Genomic DNA, 15,984 nt, shown 5'->3' with positions numbered 1-15,984 from the left:
CTTGGGACCCTGTGGATTGTAGCTCGCCAAGCTTCTGTCCATGGGATTCTCCAGGCAAGAATATTGGAGCAGGTTGCCATGCCCTCCTCCAGCAGATCTTCCCGGCCCAGGGACTGAACCCGAGTCATGTCTCCTGCATTGGCAGGTGGGTTCTTTACCACTTAGCATCATCTGGGCAGCCCAGGTGTATGTATATATATATATATTTTTTTTTTTTTCAGATTCTTTTCCCTTATAAGTGGAGTACAGTTCCCTGTGCTATACAGTAGGTCCTTCTTGATTGTCTATTTTGTATATACTAGTGTGTATATGTTAATCTCAAACTCCTAATTTATCCCTCTTCCCCGCCCTCCAGCTTTCCCCTAAGGTAATTTATTTTTAATTGTCTTATTTATAACAGATTCCTCCCCTGGCCCTAGTGGTCTGCCCTTTTAGAGTAATAATGCATATTTTTAGGTCTTTGCAGTAATGGCCAGTAGCCAGGTAATTGGACTTTGGAAGGTCGGGGTAATGGTCGCCAGTGAAGCAAAGGCGGTGGGCAGCACTGTTGCCATATGGTGCCTAAGAGATGCAGTAACTTGTAATTCAGAAGAGCATGCCCTCCATTATGCCATATCCTGGTGTTTGTGCGCTCACGACACAGGGACAGTGCAGGGGGAGGAATGGGACCGGAGCAACAGGTGACGCATAAAAGGCAACCAAATAGGTCTGCCTGTGCTTCAGGCTTGTCACCAGCCGTCTTCTGCTCCCTCAGCATTATCAGTGTCCCTGAGGCAGTTCAGCTGGATCTTTACCTCCCATGTAAGCAGCATCGAGCATTTACAAAATTCTGAAGCACATGTTGGTGTTAGGGTAATAATCCCTTAGCCCTCTTACATGATCTCCAGGTTTATGCAAATTATCCGTTATCCCTTCCTTTGCCACATTTATGGGCAGCTGCTGACTTTTTTTTTTCCTTCAGAAAAACAAGTAATTAATGGCTAACAAGAAATTTAAGGAAGAATGAATATGAACCAAAAACAGAATAAAAACTTGCACACCTCAATCAGACCTTACATTCTGTCTACATATTTTTATTTCTATTATATTAAACCTGGTTCCTAAAAGGAGTTGGAGATAGAGCTGAGAGAATGTATCCACATACCTAGAAGTTTAGAAACATAAGGAACCCTGTCACTTGACCAACAGACCATGCAGGAAGTTCTGACTGGGGATCTACAGAAAGAATGGCTGCAGATTGGAGGTGCCATCAATAGTGAAAGTAACTGGCATTAAGACAGAGATGACTTACTATCAAATCCTTGGGGGTGCTATTCCTTTCTTTAGTCCCGTTTGTTGAGGAGTCTTGGAGAATGAAGTTGCGGTTAAATGTTTTAATGGTGGTTGTTGAAGATGCCTCAATTTTTTCAGCTAAAAGGAAACACATAGGCATAAGTATCATCTGGAAGCTGGACTGATGGTTAAGGAAGAAAGAGCAGCTGTCCAGTTTACCCAGATTTTTGTTCTAGACTTGGCGTCTCATTCTGGGTCCACAGGTCTGACTGTGGAAATGCTTTGTTCTGTTTTTTTATTTTGGGGTAGATCAAATAAACCAAGGCATCATCCATTGGTGGCTTTCTGGCAAAAACGTAGCTTGGAGAGAATCCAATACAGTCTACTAACTCTTATTTGCAATTCTGAAATATAAAAGGCTCAAAAAAAAAAAGGCAAATCTTTATGACTTTGGAGTCAAAACTGCCTAATGGCAAAACCTGACGTAAGCTGACAAGTGGCCGTTGCAGGTCCTTGTCCCACCCGCAGAGCATGAGCATTCTCATTCTTAGCTGCAGAGTTACTGATGTGTTTATCACCACGGGGAGGGGGCTGTCAGGAAGTACACAGCACACATACCACATTACCTTTCTAAGGTACAAATGATTCTGAAACACATATAGACCCAAGGGTTTCAAAATAAGAGTTTATGGATTTGCAGTATATTTTAATTGTTTAGGGCTCCGTGGAATATAAAGTAGGCATTCAGTAAACGTTTGCTGAACAATGAAGGGTGAAGCCAGAACTCAAACATGTATCCACTGACTTTCTACTCTTTTACTTTGTAGGTCTAAACTTCTAGTTTGGCATCCTCACTCTGTGGCTTCTGAATCCAGGGAGATGGTTGAAAACGACCAGTAGATAAGGGTGATGGGACTGGCATTACTGGAATCCCTCTAAGTTGGGCCCTGAGTTAGATACTTTCGGCGTGTGCTCACACCTCCCTGACAGTCACCATCCCAGCCCACTCTGACAGCATTCTGCTGCAGGCACCACCACTCTCTCTTAGCCCATGAGTGATGGGGCGGATCAGAAGTAACAGGGAGTTAATGTTCCTTATCAAAATAACCTTCAAGCAAAGATGAGAGTTGAAAAACCTCATCTTCCTAATTCTTTGAGCAGGAAAGTGTGAGGTACGGTTAATACTGTCTCCCAGAAGTCCCCATCAGGGTTTAAGTATCATTTGCACAAAGAAGCAAACTATTAATACTAATCAAAGTACACCGTATTGGCTTAATTTCCTTTCCTGAATCATTTCTCTCTTCCCATATCCGTGTTTCTTGGAGTTATCTCCCATATCACATCCTTGTCCCAGGGTCTGCCTCTTGGAGGAATCCAAATCAAGACAGACTCTCCACAAGGGTAATTCTGGGTGAGAACACCCCATTAGATCTGGTCCTCAAACTCAGAGCTCTGAGTTACTCTAGGTGAGTGGGTCAGGCTTGATTTGTGGGCGGCTCTGTGGTCTGATGGAAGCATACCTTTCACGGGCGGAGCAGGCAGTTTCCTCCTCTGCTGCCTCGATGTGTCTATGGTTTGTACCTGCAGACAGGACACAGGCATCAGCACGCCGTTGTGGAGCCACAGGGGTTTTAGCTTCTGCATTTTCCAGGTCATGCGGTTTTCCAGCAGACGGAGCGAGGGGCGGACTCACCTGGTTCCTTTGCTTCTGGGTTCGTTTTCTGGTGAGGCGCCCACAGGGTGCTATGTTCAACCCTGCATGGGTCAGGGCTGAAATCCGGCTCTCAATATCAGAAATCTTAATGCAACAGAAAGACAGAATCAGTAAGCACAAAGTCCAGGAGGAGAGAATCTTTATTAACAGTGTTATGAACCTATGGAAAACAAATCTGCTTTGACATATGCTCATTCATTCATTCAACTTCCACCAGGCACGTCTCCACCTGGTACTGTAGTGAAGAAAATAAGCCACGGCTCCCTCTTTGTAAATATAATTTTCCAGTTGCTAGCTCTCGAGCATGTCACCCCAGTCAGAGGTCCCTGAGGGATAAATGGAAGCCTGGGGCATGATGGGAACCCTGGTCCAGGGCCACCGGGCTCAGCATAGGGGTGGGGTGGGGTCAAGGAAGGTTTCCCTGGGAGGCAACATGCTGTGAGTTTTGAAAGGCAAGTAGGAGCTGGAGATCCGCCTTCCTTCTTCCATGACTCCCAGAGTCCAAAATCACACCACCAGGTCTTAGGTGGGAGGCCCAGCAGCATTTGGTTCAAGTCCGTTTCCTCTATGAAGAGGCCAAGTGGCTTTGAGAAACTCCCTCCAGTCTCTGGGCATCGGTTTCCTTCACTATAACATCGTAAGGTCAGAAGGAGCTCAGGTTTCTTCTCCAGCAATGTCTTAAGGTAGATACGGAGAACAGGTGTCCACTCAGTGCCAGGAAAGAATTCCCGTCCGTCCATGTCCCCAGGGGTGAAGAAAACACGGTCCCTGCTCTTAGAAAAGGGTATCACTTATGTGCCATCACAATGCTGAGCGCTTTAAATATGTGAACTCACTCATGCTTCGGTCACAGTCCTGTGATGCAGGCACCGTTCTCTTGGTTTTACAGACGAGGAAACTGTGGCTCAGAGGGATGAATGACGCACCGAACATCTCACAGCAGAGCTCAGAATTAATGCCAGTGCCCATGCCTTCACCATGCTGTCCCATCCTTGAGCGCCTTGCCAAGACCTGGCATGGGGAACCCTGGAGGAGGCAGGAGGATGCTGGCAGAGCTGAGGGAGGAGGCTGGGGCCACAGCCATTTCACTGCGATGACGCAGCCTGAGTGTGCTGGGGCATCAGACTGGAGACCTGAAAGCGGGCCCAGCCCAGTGTGTGTGCCCTCCACCCCGACGTCTTCACTGCCTTCCCTGTGTCAGTTGCTCAGTCATGTCCGACTCTTTGTGACCCCAGGGACTGTACCCCGCCAGGCTCCTCTCTCCATAGAATTCTCTAGGCAAGAGTACTGGAGTGATAGCTAGGACATGGAAGTAACCTAGAGGTCCATCAGCAGACAAATGGATAAGGAAGTTGTGGTACATATACACAATGGAATGTTACTCAGCTATAAAAAAGAATGCATTTGAGTCAATTCTAATGAGGTGGATGAAACTGGAGCCTATTATACAGAGTGAAGTAGGTCAGAAAGAGAAACACCAATACAGTATATTAACACATATATATGGAATTTAGAAAGTCAGTAATGATGATTCTATATGCAAGGCAGCAAAAGAGACAGAGATGTAAAGAACAGACTTTTGGACTCTGTGGGAGAAGGCGAGGGTGGGATGATTTGAGAGAATAGCATTGAAACATGTATATTACCATATGTGAAATGGATGACCAGTGCAAGTTGGATGCATGAAGCAGGGCACTCAAAGCTGGTGCTCTGGGACAAGCCTGAGGGATGGGCTGGGGAAGGAGGTGGGAGAGGGGTTCAGGATGGGGGGACACATGTGCACCCATGGCTGATTCATGTCGATGTGTGGCAAAAACCACCACAATACTGTAAAGTAATGATTCTCCAATTAAAATAAATTAATTAATTAAGAAAAAAAGAATACTGGAGTGGGTACTGAGGTAGGTACTGAAGATCTCCAGGGGATCTTCCCGACCCAGGGATTGAACCTGGGTCTCTTGCATTGCAAGCAGATTCTACCATATGAGCCACCTGGAAAACCCATTGCCTCTCCTGTCCCTAAGCTATTTCGTGCTGCGCAAGACAAATTCTAATTCCACTGTCATTGAGGGCTTCTTTGGATGAAGCCCATGGGGACAGCTGTTCTAGGAAATGCAGAGAGAAGGTCTGAAAGGGCAGCAAATAATGGGAGATGCTTCCCCTATCCTGGCAGTCTTTCTCAGAGAAGGAGGAGGAGGCAGGTAAAGGCCAGGACTGTGCAGCTGGTGAAAGAACTCTAGTGAAGCTGCCCAGCAGCCAGTCCCCAGCAGGGGCCACTGTGCAGTCCTTGTCCCTCCCTGACCCCCAGATGCCTTCCTATTCTGATTCCTTAAATTTCACACCGAGGAGGGCATTCCCTTGGTTTAGAGACCAACAGAGCCTCTTGATGAAAGTGAAAGAGGAGAGTGAAAAAGTTGGCTTAAAGCTCAGCATTCAGAAAACTAAGATCATGGCATCTGGTCCCATCACTTCACGGCAAATAGATGGGGAAACAGTGGAAACAATGGCTAACTTTATTTTTGGGGACTCCAAAATCACTGCAGATGGTGACTGCAGCCATGAAATTAAAAGATGCTTACTCCATGGAAGGAAAGTTATGACCAACCTAGATAGCATACTAAAAAGCAGAGACATTACTTTGCCAACAAAGGTCCATCTAGTCAAGGCTATGGTTTTTCCAGTGGTCATGTATGGATGTGAGAGTTGGACTATAAAGAAAGCTGAGCACCGAAGAATTGATGCTTTTGAACTGTGGTATTGGAGAAGACTCTTAAGAGTCCCTTGGACTGCAAGGAGATCCAACCAGTCCATCCTAAAGGAGGTCAGTCCTGGGTGTTCATTGGAAGGACTGAAGTTGAGGCTGAAACTCCAATACTTTGGCCACCTGATGCGAAGAGCTGACTTGTTTGAAAAGACCCTGATGCTGGGAAAGATTGAGGGCAGGAGGAGAAGGAGATGACAGAGGATGAGATGGTTGGATGGCATCACAGACTCGATGGACATGGGTTTGGGTAGACTCCAGGAGTTGGCGATGGACAGGGAGGCCTGGTGTGCTGCGGTTCATGGGGTCACAAAGAGTCCGACACGAATGAGTGACTGAACTGAACTGAACTGAGATTGCTCTTATCAGTCATTAGCAACTGGTGTGAGTGAGATGCCCACACTCTCTCCTGGAAGCAGTTTTGATGGAGGGATTTGCTCAGAGAGCTCTGCTCAGAGGGCTCCTCCCCTTGAATACAGCAAGCTGCTGATCTCCTAATTTGCTGTCTGCCAGGCTCTGGAATAAGAAGGGTTAATTTTTCCTGCTTTAGTAAACGGGAAAAGGATGAAGAAAGAGGAAAGGAGATTGCTTAGGGTTGGTTTTCCCTGCATTTTATCTATCTATCTGCCTGTCTATCTATCATTTTGTCTTATTGTGTTCCATTAATTCCTAAGACCGAATATCCAGGGACCCTTACCCTCACTCTTAATAGAGGGGGGTGACCAGTTCAGTTCTGAGTTTTCTGGGAGCCAAAGCAAAAAGATCAGTGTAGGATTCCATGTTCACAGATAAAGACCAAGTATTTAGCAGAACAGCTTTTCCTGATATTAAGAGTTAAGAGAGACTTTTCCCAGGAATGCTCACAGAGGTGACCCTGCAGGACACAGTGGACAGCTGTTCTTAGCACGCTGCCCCGTGGACTGTCCTGCAGTCTGCTTGAGCACCCGGCAAGCCTGTCCCAAAGGTTAACTCCAAGGTGAAAGCATCCCTGGAATCTGACCTAATCTAAGAACATAATTCAGCACATCTACCCTTCACGCGGACCCTCCTACCACCCCGCAGGGCACCCTCTGTGACCTCTCCTGTGAGACTCTGCTCTGCACAAGGACAGACAACAAGGAATGAGGCATCCTTCTCTGGCAGGACCTGCAGGACAAGGAGAGTCTCCATGCTAATAGAGGTTCCCACATTGAGAAGACTCGTAAAGATGGTGGCAGGGCTGACAACCTCCTATGCAAATAAAGACTCTTATGCAAGCGGATATACCTGAGGGCAGGACCAGCATTTTTTTTTTTTTTTTCCAGGAAACCACACAGCATAGACTGGTAAAGAATGTGGACTGTGAAGTCAGAAGGACTTGGCTTAAATTCCTGGCTTCATCACTTTCTAGCATTTTAGTTCAGTTTAACCATTCTGAGCCTCATTTCCTCCAGGTATATAAAGGGGAAAATAATAATACCCATCCAGTGGGTTTGCTGAGAGAATTATATACAATAATGAATTCAAAGGTTAAACCCAACTCCTGGCCCAAAGTAAGCTCACTGGTGACATTACTGATGACGTTATTGTAATATTTAACAAAAAAGAATTAATAGGCACATTTAAGGGACTTCCCTGGTGGCTCAGTGGTAAAGAATCTGCCTGCCAATGCAGGAGATGCGGGTTTGATCCCTGGGTTGGAAAGATCCCTTGGAGAAGGAAATAGCAACCCACTCCAGTATTCTTGCATGGAAAGCCCCGCGGACAGAGGAGCCTGGCAGGCTATAATCCATGGGGTCGTTAAGAGTTGGGAAAAACTGAGCTGCTAAACAACAACAGGGCGCATTCAAACACATGGAAAATAGATATTTTGGATGCCAGGATTTTCTGCCATAGAATGTGGCTCCAGTAATTTAAGCCTAGAAAAAATTGGAAGCACAAATAACTAATTATCCAATAAAACCCTCCCAGTCATCCATAAACAATATTACTTCCTGCCAAGCCATTTGAGAAATATTTGCTGCAAAATACACCCCCAGAAAACAAATGATTTGATTCTATTTTATATGATACTGACTATAAATTGATTAAATATTGAGGGGCTTTTGTGGGAAATGATTTTTATTTGGGGAGAGTTGCTCTTCAGCCATTCTTGCTGGTAATAAACAGTCAATAGGGTCATATGTGGTAAGCCCATTCCCAGGCCATTCCTAGCACAGAACTGGTGCCCTCCCATTCTCGAGAGTGCTTAATGGTATCAGCAGTTGTTGTTGTTAGGTAGTTAGAATAGGGAAAAAGAGTCCAAAATGGTGGTGGCTTAAAGACCTGGAAGGGAAAGCCCGCGAAAATAGAACAAAAGAAGGTCCGAGGACTGGAGTGAGAACCTCAGGTAAAACAAACAACGCTCTCGCCTAAGCCCAATTTACATAAGGCAGGCCCAGGGACAGAGAAACATATAAAAAGGAGCCAAAGCCGCCTTCTCCCCTTTTGCTCCCTCCCTCTCTCTCCCGCGCGATGGGGCAATCTTCTCTTCGCATCTTTTGATCGACGTGCCCTCACGCCTCAAAGATGGATTTTCCTGCTATTATCTAAATAAATAGAGCTGTAACACTGAGCTGTAACACTGATTTATTTAAGAGCTATAACACGGTCCGTTTGAGACCTGAGAGCTATAACATGGTCTGTCCTCTGAGAGCTGTGACCCGCCAAGGGGCTTTAATGTCCGTCACTCCAAATTTTTGTTGTGACGAGACAAAGAACCGAGGAACATACACTGGCGTGACATTGTGATTTTTGACTCTTTAAAATAGAAATATTTATTTAAAAATAATTATCACCCAACACTGTCATCTTCTCTGTCCAGAGATGTTTTCTACTGATGCCCATTCTCCAAAGGATGCAAGTTTTGAGATGCAGGGTCTACAGAAATATCAGTGAACCAGGGATCTACACTGAGCTTATGCTGCAGAGACCAGCATGTTTCGTGGATCCCTGAATATGCATATGTCCACAGACCCCAGTCTGAGAATCAGTTACTTAGTCCACAGGCGATTCTGATCCAGAATCAGAGGTTAAGAGGTTATCCATGGAAACTGCAAACAAGCATCTTCAGAAAGTTACAGATAATATAGTAATTAGTTCTAAAACAGCCACATTGAAAATCATACAAAGTACTGGTCTAAGAATTTTACACTTCATTTTTCATTCGTTTATTCCTCTCTATGTTATTGGGCCCCAAACCTTTGTCAGGTGTTACATTAGGCACTGGACTTACGGTGTTAAGCTAGACAGCTAGAGTCCTGTTCTCAAGAAACTTTCAATCTATCATGGGGAACACTGGCATTAAATAGGTAATCAACAGCGTGATAAAGGTTAAGGAGGTTGGTCTTGGGGTGGAGTGGGAACGTCTATAGCAAGGATCAGAGAATTTGTCAAAGAGGAAGATGGCGTAGGTTTGGAAGACATATATTATCAAGGCTATAATTGGGGGAGAAGAGGGCTGCCCTTTATTTATTTATTTATTTATTTTTTTAGTTCTACCACTTTATTGCTACCAACCCACCTCCCTCCACCCTCGTGCACACATGCTCAGTCATGTAACCCCATGGACTGCAGCCCACCAGGCTCCTCTGTCCATGGACTTTTCCAGGCAAGAATACTGGAGTGGGTTGCCATTTCCTTCTTCAGGGAAGGCTGCACTTTAAAAAGGAGGATTTGGTGGCATCCTGGGAGGACCATGTCCATGAAGTCTGCTGGGGATGGCAGGAACGGACAGACACAAAGGCTTAGAGACGACTCTTGTGGGAGATGAGGTACCCCCTCTTTTGGGGCAGAGAGGAGAGTTCTTACCTGGATCTCAGCGTGGTGGACCTGGGCTGCTGCCGTGGCCACCTGGTCCTCCAGATCTGCCAGTTCAGTCTCATCTGTGCCACTGTGGATGCATCGGGCGGCGTCCTCTAGCTCACTCAGCTGGCCTTCGAGTCCGTACACGGTGCCTGCCGCCAGGTACACCTGCAGAGGAGGCATGGCCTTTGAGCTCAGGTCTGTGGACCCGGGACTGGGGGGGCCCTTTCAGGGGATGCTATAATTCAGGGGAGTGAGAAAGAATTAGACTCGACATTGGGAAAAAGAGACAGGGAATCCCCCATTTACATTCTTTACATTCAAGTGGTAACATAAGGTCTTGCCACCCCCTCACTGTCAGCCACACACCCTCTTCCCCCAACCTTTCCTGCAAGAAAATATAGTTTGCAAATTCTAAAAATATGATAACATAGTATTAAAATACATGAGATAAGCTACATAAATGGTGAATTTGTCCAGCAGCTATAACAACCATAGTATCAAGACAGAGGAAACAAGGAGAAAAACTCATGATGTAGTTTTTCCAACAAAAATTTTAGTTGGCATTTAGTAATTGGGAGAAATTCAGAGAACATGAAAGAGGTGAAATTAATTTAAAACAATTACAAATTTTGAGTGAATTATCTCTGAACAGGTACTATTAGCTTTCTTGAATCAGGTTAAGGGAATGAAAAGGAATCTGAAATTTGTAATACTTTATTTCTGAGAAAATAGTATGATGTTGAGAAGCATGTAAAATCTGTTTAATGTAAGACAGCTAGTAAAGAATCCGCCTGCAATGCCGGAGACCTGGGTTTGATCCCTGGGTTGGGACGATCCCCTGGAGAAGGGAAAGGCTGCCCATTCCAGTATTCTGGCCTGGAGAATTCCATGGATTTTATAGTCCATGGGGTCACAAAAAGTCAAACACGACTGAGGGACTTCCACTTTCACTTTCACTGAAAATTAAAAAGAAAATAAGATAGAAGTAATTTGAGGGAAAATTAAAAGAAAAATTACTTTGGCTTATGGGTTTATAATGTGATTCTCATAAAAGTGGCAAACAAGGAAATTCCTGGTGGTCCAGTGGTTAGGACTCCAACCTTCCACTGCAGGGGGCACGGGCTTGATTCCAGGCCAGGGATCTAAGATCCTGAAGCCTGCGTACCATGTGGCGAGGTCAAAAAACAAAAATGTGGGCAAACAGAAAGTGAATCTTTCTGGAATAATTGAGGCCATTGGAATAATTCAGGCCGAGGGATGTCAGACAGGGTGAATGAAACAAATGCTCTGGAATAATTGAGGCCATTGGAATAATTCAGGCTGAGGGGATGCCAGACAGGGTGAATAAAACAAATGCTCCTTCAGCCTAATTAACAATGGGATGAAACACAGGAACCAGATGTATCTAGAGAAGGTAATTAATTAAAGAGAGATACATAAGGTTTAATCAATGTATATAAAGCTCTAAACATGTAATCGCAATCATTTTGAGTTGATCTGAATGATATGCACTGCCCCTACGTTAACAGTTCTTTTAACTTGAGGTAAAAATATAACAGTTATAACCTCAAAAAAAAAAATATAACAGTTATATTTGCAAGAGCCGTGCACATAGATGACTTGCAGTGAGTGATGCTGAGTGTTGACGAGGAGGGCAAAGGCCCCTGAGATACTCCAACTCGGTCAATTCCTTGGCATGATGCATACATCTGCGTGAAAACTGGCAATTTTACAAAACTTTCCAGTGTGGAACAAAAGCAAGTGCAGGTGTGATGAAAGCAAATTCGATTGTGCATCACCAGATACAACTAGCTGGGCTGTGGGAGCTTCCAGCAGTGACTGCCACGTCTGGAATCACTTCGGGTGATTCATCGGTCACACAGGGGTCATACATCGAATGTCCGCTGGCCATCGCCCTATTTCAGTTTGCCCTTAGTGTTCTATTTCTTTATCACATGCAAGTATTAGAGAACTTCTGTTTCTAAAAGATCTTCACAGTTTAATATAGCCATATATTCTTTATCTTCAAAATAAGAAAAACTTTTATTTTTGTCCGATGAAGAAAATGATGGCTACTTCAAAGCTATTTGAGGGGAGAAAAAGCTGTGAGGTTGAAAAATTATCTTCAGAAAGGGAGAAAAAATAAAGACAGAGAGAGAGGAAAGAAGAAGTAGGAGAAGAGGAAGAGGAGGAGGAGGGAGGGGGAGAGAGGAGAAAGATCAGAGAGATGGCCATGACAGTTTGAGTTTGGATATTGTATTTTTGGTACCCACACCCAAAATGGTGAATTTATTTTGATATGATCATTCAAAACGTAAACAGAGCTTTGCACAGTGAACCAAAATTTGTAATTATGATTTAAATAAAATGAATAATTTAAGTGTGTCCGTGGTTAAACGTGACTTGACATAAGGTCTCATAACCTTGATATTTCCAGGAATATGGAAAACTAAATGTCATTATACACTATGGCCATATCAACTTAATAGCATCTTGTTGTTCTCTTGCCAACATAGTCATCCACTAACATTCCTTATTTTCTCTGCCAAGACAAAGCAGTATGAAATCGCTGCAAGTCCTTAGCAAGGCCAGAATGTTCATCTTTGACTCTGTGTCCCCTGAAAGCCTGCTTTCCCGGCACTAGCGTGGTGGGGGGCGGTTCAGAGGTTTGGCACTGACACCCATTCTGCAGGAACTTATAGGCAAGGGGGTGGCGCCTGAAGGATTAGGGGAGGGCGACGATGGTGGTGATGCTGACGATGATCATGACAGGTATTTATCGAGCCAGAGGGCTGGTGCCAGAGTTCATGCCTTTACCCACCCTGCCCTGCGACGGTGTGCTCAGTCACGTCCAGCTCTTTGGGACCCCATGAGCTGGAACCCACCAGGCTCCTCTGTCCTTGGGATTTCCCAGGCAAGGATACTGGAGTGGGTCGCCAATTCCCCCTCTAGGGGATCTTCCTAACCCAGGGATCGATCCCCTGTTTCCCACATCTCCTGCATTGCAGGTGGATTCTCTACTGCTGTGCCACCGGAGAAGTCCAATCTATGATTACCATGATACTTAATCTCAATTGGAATGTTATTACAATTTACATTTCAAACTTTGGCATAAAGCTACCAGAGTTACCGTGGTTATAGATGGACATGATACTGGCTCTGTGGCAGGCTGAAATAACAAGAATTAACATGCTATATAATGAAAATGTTATTCTAGTCTTAAAAATAACCCATTTGAAAACTGTTAACTTGTTATTGCTTGCTTAATTACGGTGCACTTTTGGCAAGAACTATGGTTACCACATCTGAGTAATCTGTGTCCCCTCCAAATTCTAGTTACTGGTGCCTGTGTCCCCACTGACTGGCTCCTGGTTCAACAAGCCTTTCTTAAACATTTCAGTGGATGAGAATAAGTGTTTCATTAAGGAAGGACATTATGGTCAAAGCCCCTAGGATACAGAACATTAAACAGATTTCTTATTGTAGAACTTCTCAGAGACTTTAATGTGCTAACATGTATCTCAGTTTTCCTAGAAAGAGTTTATGGGTTTCTCAAGCTTGTTTGATCTTAGAGCATCTTGTTGGACTTGACTTCCATGAAATACACTTTAGGAGACTAAGGTTAGACAGTAACAGATAGCATTTCTTTTCTTTTTCTCTGAGAGCAGAGAGCTATGATCACTTCCAGAAGTTCTACCTCACCTGTGCTGTGGAGGCTGTACAAGGGCTTTGAGAAGGAAGATCAACCTCCTCTGCCTGGTCTTGGATTGTGGGGCAGAGGTGGGTGCCCCCGTGGCTGTCGCACTGTGCCTGCTACCACCAATTGCATCCCACAGAGTATTTGGTATCGGCGAAAGTTTTAGGGCAGAAGTAAAAAACTAAGATCATGGCACCCAGTCCCATCACTTCATGGCAAATAGATGGGGAAACAATGGAAACAGTGACAGACTATTTTCTTGGTGTCCAGAATCACTGCACATGGTGACTGTAGCCATGAAATTAAAAGATGGTTGCTCCTTGGAAGAAAAGCTATGGCCAACCTAGACAGCATATTAAAAAGCAGAGACATTACTTTGCCGACAAAGGTCCGTCTAGTCAAAGCTATGGTTTTTCCAGTGGTCATGTATGGATGTGAGAGTTGGACTATAAAGAAAGCTGAGTGCCAAAGAATTGATGCTTTTGAACTGTGGTGTTGGAGAATACTCTTGAGAGTCCTTGGACAGCAAGGAGATCAAGCCAGTCAATTCTAAAGGAAATCAACCCTGAATAGTGACTGGAAGGACTGATGCTGAAGCTGAAGCTCCAACACTTTGGCTATCTGATGCGAAGAACTGACTTCATTGGAAAAGCCCCTGATGCTGGGAAAGATTGAAGGCAGGAGGAGAAGAGGACGACAGAGGATGAGATGGTTGGATGGCATCACCGACTCAATGGACATGAGTTTGAGCAAGCTCCGAGAGTTGCTGATGGACAAGGAAGCCTGGCGTGCTGCAGTCCATGGGGTCACAAAGAGTCCGACATGACTGAGCGACTGAACTGAACTAAAAAGGAAGTTGAGACTGTTCCTCCACTGGCTCTGTGCCTGGGAATTATGGGGTACTCCAGGTGGTCTCTGTCAGCAGAAGATCTTTAGATGGGGGTATAGTGGTGAGGGAGCCCACTCATCCTGCCCCCTCACAACCCTGCATAATCCCACAAGGTGGCCACGGTGGATTCCCCCATTCACACCACAGGTTTGAGAATGGTCAAGCTGGTTATTCTCTGTTGATCCCTAGATCCATTTTCCATTCTTCTCTGCTCTGTTCTGTTCTCTGTGAGGCTGACCTATACGGACTTTACCATCAAGGATCCCTCGCTGGCAGGGATGGGTTTAGCCAATGAGAAGATCAAAGGCAGGAGGAGAAAGAAGTTAGAGCCTCCCCCCATCCCCTTTCCTTCCCGGATTCTGTGGCAACAGCTTCCACTAGGGGATGCTATTCCAGGCTCCCACTCTCCCTGGGCTATAATGGCCTGGGGGCGGTGGCTACTTCCTCCTACTGCTACTCTCTGGGCACTGCAGCATCCCTTAACCTTACCCAGACCTGAGTCAATACTCACTCCTGAAACTCTCTGCTCCCAGCCAGACCCCTAAAGGTACAGTAGGACCCTGTGCTTCAGAGGTCCCCAGGCATTCAGTCTGAGAAACTGAGTCTCCACTGTGTGTGTGCAGGGAAGGCTGGCATTGCTCTGAGTTTCCTCCCACCTTTAGGTGAGACAGAGCTGACTTTACAGCCAGGCAGCAGGTTAGATGTGTCAAAGTTAAGAGACTAAGGAAATTCTAAAATCCCTATTTGTTGTTGTTCAGTCGTGTCCAACTCTTTGCCACTTCATAGACTGAAGCATGCTGGCTCCCCTGCCTTTCACTATCTCCTGGAGTTTGCTCAGATTCATGTCCGTTGAGTTGGCAACGATACCTAACCATGTCATCCTTTGCCACCCCCGTCTCCTTTTGCCTTCAGTCTTTCCCAGCATCAGGGTCTTTTCCAATAAGCCCATGCCCCTCTACCCCCAATTAAGTGGATTAACTAGGCAGTTTATGGAAACAGGAGATTTGACATGTGGATGTGACATATTTCATTTTATGTAGCTCTGAAATCTTCATAAGTCTACATAAAGGTGGACATTCTCTTGAAAATCTTCTCTTTATCTCAGAGTCTTGGTCTGCAGAAGCCAATGTTCAGAAAGCAGACTAAGTGTTGCCATTTCTAGTTCTGCTGGTCCCTGGGCTCCTTGGCACAAAAGAGAAAGGCAGCAGAGGAATGAGGAGCAGGAGCGCTCTTTAGAACACAGACAGACAAAAGCCCTGCTTTAATTAAATCAGCTGCACCCAGACGCCAGTTTAAGAATCAGCTCTGCCCTTCTCCTGCTGCTCAGCTGAATTCCATCCTGGAAACAGCAGAGCAAGCGACCTGCCCATGGCTCTGTGATCTGGGGAACTGAGGAGATAAAGAAAAAAGTCATCCCCTCCATGACTCAAAGACCCAGAGAATTCAAAGGAACACAGATGTAATAATCTCTTTAGAGGTGAAATTTGAAAAGCTAGACGGGGTAGGGAAGGAGTTGGAAGTAGGCAGTTAACTCTTTGTGAACAAGAGAGGCATCTCAGAGGGTCTGTACGGGGAGCAGGGCACTGTAATCCCCAGCCTTCCACTGTTGGCCTTTCTGACATCCTGAATCAGCGGCTAAGAGGATGAGTTTCGGACTCAAAGTGTTAACGCGCCCACGAAAAGAAACGTGATGTACAATAAAAGGATCTTACAATATGAAAACTCTGCCAAGGCCATTGTATTTTTCAATACACTCCTTAGAGGAAAAGAAAAAGGCATGCTGTCTTTGCTTTCTATGTGCCATGGGGTCTGGCCGCTGTCATTTA

The 15,984-nt window shown here is 45.2% G+C and overlaps 1 protein-coding gene across 5 annotated transcripts in view; it reads right to left on the bottom strand.

The window, feature by feature from the left end:
* The window catches only part of MYRIP (myosin VIIA and Rab interacting protein), a 215,739-nt gene that overhangs the window by 3,913 nt on the left and 195,842 nt on the right, over positions 1-15,984 (bottom strand). For all 5 annotated transcript variants that reach the window (XM_020894565.2, XM_020894567.2, XM_020894566.2 and 2 more), the window contains exons 13-16: positions 9,576-9,737; positions 2,966-3,070; positions 2,793-2,853; positions 1,292-1,410 (exon numbers count right to left, since the gene is read on the bottom strand). In XM_020894565.2, the coding sequence (XP_020750224.2) occupies positions 1,292-1,410; positions 2,793-2,853; positions 2,966-3,070; positions 9,576-9,737 (447 nt within the window). The remainder of the gene's footprint in view (positions 1-1,291; positions 1,411-2,792; positions 2,854-2,965; positions 3,071-9,575; positions 9,738-15,984) is intronic.

The sequence above is a fragment of the Odocoileus virginianus genome, chromosome 26 (genome assembly GCF_023699985.2).
Source record: "Odocoileus virginianus isolate 20LAN1187 ecotype Illinois chromosome 26, Ovbor_1.2, whole genome shotgun sequence".
Classification (NCBI taxonomy): Eukaryota; Metazoa; Chordata; class Mammalia; order Artiodactyla; family Cervidae; genus Odocoileus; species Odocoileus virginianus.
Note: the sequence above shows the minus strand (reverse complement) of the source record. Positions and strands in the feature narration are given on the sequence as shown.